The sequence below is a fragment of the Calonectris borealis genome, chromosome 30 (genome assembly GCF_964195595.1).
Source record: "Calonectris borealis chromosome 30, bCalBor7.hap1.2, whole genome shotgun sequence".
Taxonomy (NCBI): Eukaryota; Metazoa; Chordata; class Aves; order Procellariiformes; family Procellariidae; genus Calonectris; species Calonectris borealis.
In genome coordinates, this window is record NC_134341.1 from 3,103,472 (window position 1) to 3,111,934 (window position 8,463).

General features: G+C 52.5%; 2 protein-coding genes across 2 annotated transcripts; one reads left to right on the forward strand and one right to left on the reverse strand.

The window, feature by feature from the left end:
• The first annotated feature begins 169 nt into the window (after positions 1 to 169).
• On the forward strand, positions 170 to 1,959 carry LOC142073626 (tubulin alpha-8 chain-like). The gene is given in 3 exon segments (XM_075133621.1): positions 170 to 182; positions 841 to 1,484; positions 1,486 to 1,959. Coding segments are annotated over 3 exon segments (1,095 nt in total). The 3' UTR covers positions 1,924 to 1,959.
• A 1,703-nt stretch (positions 1,960 to 3,662) lies between these two features.
• LOC142073627 (SUN domain-containing protein 3-like) lies at positions 3,663 to 5,781 on the reverse strand. Its single transcript, XM_075133622.1, is given in 6 exon segments — positions 3,663 to 3,902; positions 4,492 to 4,578; positions 4,946 to 4,978; positions 4,981 to 5,115; positions 5,392 to 5,507; positions 5,646 to 5,781. Coding segments are annotated over 6 exon segments (747 nt in total).
• Between the last annotated feature and the right edge of the window lie 2,682 nt (positions 5,782 to 8,463).

Here is an 8,463-nt window from a genome sequence, read left to right on the forward strand (position 1 = left end):
TCGCACCAAGTCCCATCGCTCTGTCAGAAAGCTGCGACCCACAGGGGGAAAGTCTCCTCGTTGCCACCCGTGGGGCAGGGGGTAGTGTGTGTGTGTGAGGACGGGGATGGCCCCGTGTGGGTGGGGACGGCCCGCGGCAGGGTCGCGTGGCCCCCCCAGGCTGGCGGAGATGATTATCGCTGGTACATCGAGGGATGGGAAGGGGGGAACCTCGTTTTTGGTGAGGGAGAACCTCGTGCTAACCTAACCCCGAGTGCATCCAGTTGTGGGGCCGCGACACCCCCAAGCCTGAGGTAATGGGGGGCAGCGGGACCCCCCCAGCATGGGCAGTGGGCACTGGGGATGGACCCCCCCCCCAGCTGCGTCCCCTAGCACCAGTCCTGTCCCCCCAGCGCGGTTCCTTCCCTGGGGTGGGGACCACCACGGTGGGTTTGAGCCCTGTGGGCAGTTGCTGGGCCATGATCTTGTTGGGATGACGGAGACGTGGTGGGATGGCTGCCGGGACGGGAGGACACTGGAGGGACACAGGCTCTTCTGGGGGGACAGGCTGCGAAGAGGAGGATGGGAGTTCCCCTTTACGTGAGGGAGCAGCTGTAGAGCGTGGAGCTCTGCCTGGGGATGGGTGAAGAGCCGACTGTGGGCTCCTGGGTGAGGATTAAAGAGCAGACAGGGAAGGGTGACGTTGTAGTGGGTGTCTGCTAGAGGCTTCCTGACCAGGGAGAACAAGCGGGTGAGGCCCTCGACAGATAGGTAGGAGCAACCTCATGTTCGTGGGCCCTGGTCCTCATGGGGGACTTCAGAGAGACCTGCTGGAGGGACAACACAGCAGGACATAAGCAGCCCAGGAGGCTCCTAAGTGCATCGACAACAATGTCCTCCTCCAAGTGACAGAGGAGCCAACGAGGAGATGGGCTCCGCTGGAGCTCACCTTCACCAACAAGGTGGTGTTGTACCCCCGCATCCACTTCCTGCTGGCCACCTACGCCCCGGTCATCTCGGCTGAGAAGGCTTACCATGAGGAGCTCTCGGTGGCGGAGATCACCAGTGCCGGCTTCGAGCCAGCCAAGCGGATGGTGAAGCGCGATGCGCGGCACGGCAAGTACATGGTGCGCTGCCTGCTGTACCGCGGGGACGCGGTGCCCAAGGATGTCAACGCCGCCATCGCCAGCATCAAGACCAAGCGCAGCATCCAGTTCGTGGACTGGTGTCTCACTGGTTTCAAGGTGGGCATTGACTACCAGCCACCCATGATGGTGCCCAGCGGGGACCTGGTCAAGGTGCAGCACGCCGTGTGCGTGCTGAGCAACACCACGGCCATCGCTGAGGCCTGGACCCACCTGGACCACAAGTTCGACCTGATGTACGCCAAGCGGGCGTTCGTGCACTGGTACGTGGAGGAGGGCATGGGGGAGGGCATGGAGGAGGGGGAGTTCTCGGAGGCCCAGGAGGACATGGCCGCCCTGGAGAAGGATTACGAGGAGGTGGGGCGCCGACAGCATGGAGGGCGAGGAGGAGGGGTTCACGTCCACAGGCTTGGTTCTGACAGCTCTGGGGAAGCTCTGGTTACAGCTCTGTGCTGGTTTTGGCTGGGGTAGAGTTAAATTTCTCCATAGTAGCTGGTATGGGGCTGTGTTTTGGATTTGTGCTGGAAACAGTGTCGATAACACAGGGATGTTTTCGTTCCTGCTGAGCAGGGCTTACACAGGGTCAAGGCCTTTTCTGCTCCTCACCCCACCCCACCAGCGAGGAGGCTGGGGGGGCACAAGGAGTTGGGAGGGGACACAGCCGGGACAGCTGACCCCAACTGACCAAATGGATATTCCATACCATATGACGTCATGCTCAGCAATAAAACTGGGGGGGGAGGTTGACGGGGGGTGCCGCTGCTCGGGGACTGGCTGGGCATTGGTCAGTTGGTGGTGAACAATTGTTTTCATTTGCATCACTTGTCTTTCTTGGGTTTTATATCACTCTTTGTTATTTTCCTTTTCATAACAATTTATTACTATTACTATTATATTTTATTTCGATTATTAAACTTTTTATCTCGATCCACGAGTTTTCTCACTTTTACCCTTCCAATTCTCTTCCCCCATCCTGCTGCGGGGGGAGTGAGCGAGCGGCTGTGTGGTGCTTAGTTGCTGGCTGGGGTTAAACCATGACAAGCTCTTTATAAACTCTCACAGCAGATCAATGTAGCAAAAGGTGTTGTGGGCTGTAAAATAGCTCCACACCTTGGTTTTTAGCATCCTATTAAGACACTCCATGACAGAGGATTTTGCTTCATTATTAGTAACAAAATGATGAACATTACTCTGCTTTAACAGCTTCTTTAAAGGCTGGTTTAAGTATTCCTTTTCCAGGTCAGTCTGTAATTTCTGAGACTTGGGCTTGCTCATTCTGTCCATCAAAGACTTATTTTAACATCAACATTATCAGAATAGGAGAATGTCAATTGCATCATGATTTGCTTGAAAAAAAATTCCAGGCTGTTAAATATTGGGTTTCTATTCATTCACAGTGCCCTAAGCACTGCCCCAAGAGAGTCACACGATCCCAGAAGGTACAAGACTTTACATATTTCCATTAAAAAACACAAAATCACCGCCACCAACAGCAAATATGCTCTGCAACAGTTCTGCGTGGCCTCATTATCTTTACACTTTCCTGAAAGGTTCATTTCTTGTATTATTGCCCAAAGAGTCATCGCTGTACTTCTCACAACTCACATTTTCTGTAGCAAATGTGGCTGCAGGATCTATCACAGCCTCTAGGGGGAAGGTTCATTTTGCTTTAATCCGTAGTGGGAGGATGCTCCTGAAGAGCTGAGTGAAGTAACCCAGTGGGAAAAGAAAAATTCTTGACAGTGTCAGAGTTTTCAGCTTTGAAGAAACCGAGTGATGCTTCACAGTGATGCTTAAATGTAATGTTAAAACTCCCAAACTCCTCTGAGAATACAAACTCTCTCTCTCTCCTCTTACATATACACTTATATATACAGGCTCTTCCTGTATTCCATTCAACTCTACATTGTCACTTTCTGACTGTTTTGAAAAGAAATTCATAATTTCAATAACATAATGAACCATCAGTTCCCTGCTGGGAGACATTTTTGTTTACTAATGCAAGTATCTTCCCTGCATACCTTCTCTTCAGGATAGAAGAGGGTAACTGTCTTGCCCCCTGACTATTAAGATCATCTCTAAAAAGGTAGATTAGTTAACGGGTGGCTGACTGTTGTCAACAACGAAATGCATGTATTAATCCCATGTAGATGTTTTCTCCACTGTGCTTAGCAGGAAATTAAATACAGGCAGCAGAGATCTTTCCTGTTTAGTATTGGCACAAGTAGATTAAAATATGCTCCAGTGAGAAGGGGCACCTGCGCACCAGGATGGCCCCAAGCCCTGTGTGCCCCCCGGCACTGCTTGGGAAAGGAGAGAGGGCACAGGGCCTTGCAGACAGGCTTGCTTCGCTCCTCTTCTCCCGGGGCTGCGGTTCTGCTCTCCCAGTGACACTGGAGCTTTGGTCAGCGACCCTGGGCTGCGGAAGCTGGAGCTGGACCATCGGGGGCTTCTCCTTCAAGCCCCATTCCCCTGCCCTGTCCCTTGCAGCCTGGACCACGAGCATCCTTCTCCTGAGGGAGAAAGCTCCCTTCCTCACTAGCGGCGCAAGCTGTTGGAAGCTCCCTGGAGGAACGTTTGCAAGTAACATACACAAGTTGAGCTGCCACACATCATCTTTGGTTTATTATGCTTCCTAAAGGAGCTCTTGGGCTTGTGGGTGGTCGTTGTGGCTCGCCGTCTCCCCGTGAACCTGCACTCGGTACATACATACTCTGGGTTTCCCCAGTTGCTCTGCACCTGGAATCTGATGTAGCGAAATGTCCTGGGAAGCTCCTTCTGTAAAGAAGTGGGGGGAGCCATCATTACGCAGGTGGCAAGAGCCACGGCATATCGCCAGAGTCCCCTCTGCCCGCGCTCCCTCTGCTGAGGACCAGGCGGCAGCCCTGAGGAAGGAGGAAGCCAGGGCCACCAGACCTGCCTTTGCCAGGGCCACGGAGGAGCCCTCTGTGCCTAGAAAGCAAAGGCCTGGCCTCAGAGGTTTGCTGAGGGGAGCTGTGGAACTGGAGGCGCTTTGCTGCCCGGGCTGCCGCGGGTTGCAGGGAGAGTCCCGCTGAGGGGGGAAGACGTCTGCCGTCCTCCCTCCCGCCGTCTGCCCTGAGGGGGACTGTTTCCCTTCCCGGACCCCTTCCCACTGCTCCTTTCTCTGCGCTACCCGAAGGAAAAGGAAGGCCCTTGCAAAGGTGGGGCAGCTGCCTCGGCCAGCAGAGCAAAGCCCCGTTTGCTCTCCCCTTGCCGTCTTCCCCGCAGGAGCATGGAGCGTGGGAGAGCAGAGGCTGGCTGGGGTGATCCTCCGCACTCTTTCCTCCAAGGACTTGCAGACAACTCTGCCTTCTTCCCGGGCATCCTGCCACAGCTCCTGCGGTACCTGCACATGGAAAGTCTGAGCGATCTCCGTGTGCATCTCGTAGGTGAATGTCCCCAGGAGAATTTCTGCCGTTGTCTCATCCACTCCCTGAAAGACGAGAGACAAAGGGAGCAGGTCAGGCTCCAGCAGGGTGTCAGAAAAAGCGCACGCCAAGGCCGAACCCAGGAACCCTTCCCCGCCTCCCTCAGCTCTAGCGATAGTCTAGCACAGGTTAGGGTGACTCTGGGTGAGGTGCTTTGAGCACGTGCTCCAGGATCCTTGGCCGTGAAGCAGAGAAGCAGCCCCCAGAGGCACAGAACCCCGCATGCCCCCAGTGGCCCCCCAGGGGATGCGGTGCTCTGCAGCAGCCAGCCCCAGACAGATGTCTGAGAGAAGCCACCGCGAGAAGCACGTCTCTGGTACAGCTTTTCCCTGGGGCTGGGCCCCACCCGATAAGCGCAAGGCAAAGACTTACGGAGACAGCAAAGTCTTTGGGGACGCTGCTGACTTTTCCCCGGAAGGAGAGACTGCCTCGGAGATATGCCAGATGGTGAAAGCCCTTGGCCACATTTGCTCCGGCAGCCGGATGACCACGTGGCCCCGAGGTCCTTGGAAAGCCCAGCAGTTGCCAGGGGCTATACGGGGCTGAAACCAGAAAGCTATGACCATCAGTGGCAAGGAAGCCAAAGGGCTGCCAAGGACAAAGGTGGCCAAGGGTGGCAGGCCGCTTGCAGCAGCTGGGGACAGCTCAGTCCCCCTCCTGATGCGAGGGCAACGCTGTCAGGGATCGCAGGGGTCAGGAATGCGATGCAGACCGCAGGGCTGAGCAATACAGCCGGGCTGAAGGGAAGTGCTGTGCACTTGGTGTGCCAACCCGAAAGCAAGGAGGTGACCCACAAGTCAGGATTTCCCTTGCGATACCTGCAAGATTGTCTCTGGAGGGTTTGCAGAAGAGAAGCCGAATGGAGAAAGCCACCAGGTCTTCTTGCCTTGCCCACCATAACTCTTGGATGTCCTCCCCTCATCAATGGTGGCATCTGACATGCAGGTGGCCAGAGACTAGGAGTTGAAGCAGTGCATTAGGATGTATTTCTCAGGATCGAAAGCAGAGCTTGGCAGACTTTGGGGGAGTGCCATACACAAACCGAGGGCAGAGAGACTTCCTGTCTGCATACCTATGGTTTCCAGAGCCCAGTCAGGCATCTGAAGGTAGCATCCAAGCACCTTCTTAACTGCTGCCTCTGTCAACTGCAGAATTTCCTGAGAAAAAATTGGGGATGGAGAGATGGCAGTGAACACAAACACAGGCATGGGCCGTTCTGCATGAACACCGAGTCCTAGCACAGAGCCAAGGAGCGCCTCTGTGTCAGAAAACCCAAGGCAAGACCTGTCGGAAAAGGTGCCGACTTTGAGAGCACCAAGAGGAAGCAGCAGGAGGGTGCCCGGAAAGGTAGCGAGGTCTCTGATCTACCCCCAGCACCCTTACCTCTCTTTTCTCCTCTTGGACACCGTGGGCTTCGAGGACCTCTCTCCCTGCCTGAAGTATGTTTCCCCTCGCAGCAGACACCTAAGCCACCGTCTCCTTGAGCTCCCGCTTCTTCTGCTCCAGCCAAGCCTGTGAGTTCCTGGAGGTAAAGGGAAAGCAGGTCTTGTCCAGCAGCTGCCCAGACCCTTGCAAGCAAGCTCCAAATGCTGTGCAGAGAAGGGTCTTCTTGGGCTTGTGTCACCCCCCAGCCCCTGGCCCCTTTCTTTCCTCTGGCTTACAAATGGCTCCCTTCCACTACTGCGGGTGGCAGATGGGGAAGGTCAGGTGCCCTGGACACAAGGCGAGTGAGTGCAGGTAGCACGAAGCCAGTTGAGATGGTTCCACAGAGTGCGTTCCTTGGCAAGAAAGCGCTCTTACCCTAGAGACTGCAGCTCTGCTTCAGGAAGCCGTGAGGCCTCCTGCAAGATAACAGCTAACCCAACTGGCCAACAGGGTATTCCATACCATATAATGTCAGGCTCAGTATATAAAATAGGAGTATATAAAATAGGAGCAATTGCATTGTACATTGCTCATTTTGTATATTCTACCATTATTATTATTATTATTATTATTATTATTATTATTATTATTATTATTATTATTTTCCCTTCCTTTTCTGTTCTGTTAAACTGTCTTTATCTCAATCCATGAATTCTACTTTTCTTTTTTCCCCGGTTCTCTCCCCCATCCCACTGGGGGAGTGGGGAGGAGTGAGCAGCTGTGTGGTGTTTGGCTGCCTGCCAGGTTAAACCACAACAAGACTCTTGGTACTCTCTGGGGCCTAACACCTCCCAGTTGGCCTCTATCAAATCTTTCCTCCTCTGCAGTACTGCTCACTTACAGTGGATGGCAGTCCTGACCTATTATCCCTTTTAGATGATTACGTAAAAATCCATTTCAATTTACCTAGTCCATTCTACTGCACCTTGTTTCACCCTGCACCACGTCACAATTGCTTGCAAGGACTTGTGTCTTCCTGTGCGGGTAGCAGCTCCATTTCTGTCTCACTAGGCTAGATGTTGTCTCTCATAGGATCATAGGATAATTTGAATTGGAGGTACCTCAGGAGGTCTCTAGTCCATCCCTCATTGCAGGGAGGTTGGACTAGATGACTTTTAAAGGTCCCTTCCAACCCAAACCATTCCATGATTCTATGACATTCCTGGCCAGAGGCTGTATGGTATTCGCAGAGTACTGTGTATGTCCCATAGGACGGGATTCCTCCGTGGTGAAAGCTGTCAGACTGAAAAGGAGAGCAAAGCCGGTATGCTCAATTCTTTCCCTTGAAATAGGTACCATTGTCAGCCTTAGCTCACACACCACCACCATCTGTCACCTCACAGGCACCTATATTGACATCTGAGCTACTAATCACAATCAGACTTCAGGTGGTTCTACTATACTTCAGACGTGTCGGGTAGATTTAGATTGCAAGTTATTCAGATTATGCTGTTTGTTTCCTGGAAATGACTGGAGTGGAGTCTACACTCTGCCAAATGGTCTACAGTTTGCAAGAAAGCAAGTGAAGTTATTTGGGGTCAATGATATGGGAAGTTAATTTCTTCCTATTCTCTAAAGGAGCTTGTGATTTTTCTGGTCTGCTGTTAGCATGCTGTAGGCACAGGTGGTAAAGGACAGCTGAAATCATCACCTGCAGGACTGGGAAGAGTCTGGGGCTCGCTCGATTTCCCTTCTTCCTGTCTCCAAACTGTTATTGGTGGGTTATAAAGCTGGCTAGCAAACCTATTGGAAAGGGCAGTATATGCTGAGGTCTCCTGATACTCCTCAAGGTTGAGCTGTTGCACAAGCCTTTCTGCACAGATTACAGCAGATACCATGGAAGAAGTTAATGCCTCTGTGGTGGGTGCAGACCACACAGAGGCAGTCATTCTCCGGTTCTGCAGTTCTGCAGTATAACACTAAGTTGACAGCATACCTGCCCAGTTGACAAAAAAACTGTCTCTTTTCAGCCGTCTTACAGGCAGTCCACTGAAGGCCGCCCAGGTCCTCTGAAGAAAACCCGATCAGCTGGCTCCACAGTGCTCCAGGTGTGCTGGTCCCAGCTGGGTATGTGCATGTCTAAAGCAGCTGGTTATATTGCACACCTGTTTGCAGGGCTAACAAGCTGGAAAATCCCTAGTGATGTCAGTATTTCAGGTTTGTCTTTATGTTCTGGATGCTTCATTTTTTAAATGCCTTGCTGGTCGTGATGTCCTCCTACTACCAATAGCTCATATCTCAAGGCACAGTACGCACTTAGGGTAAGGTTCACTGCTAATGGTAACGAATGTAAATCCATATTTCAAATGGTCTTCTTGATAACTCTGAATTTTTTTGGCTGATTTCTTGTCAGATTTGATTCGATCGTCATTGTTTTTACTTCGTAATATAGCTGGCGAAGAGTTCGTACGAGGAAGAGGAGGAAAAGTGTCAGCTCTGCTGTTTTCTTGCTGTTCGCTTGTGCT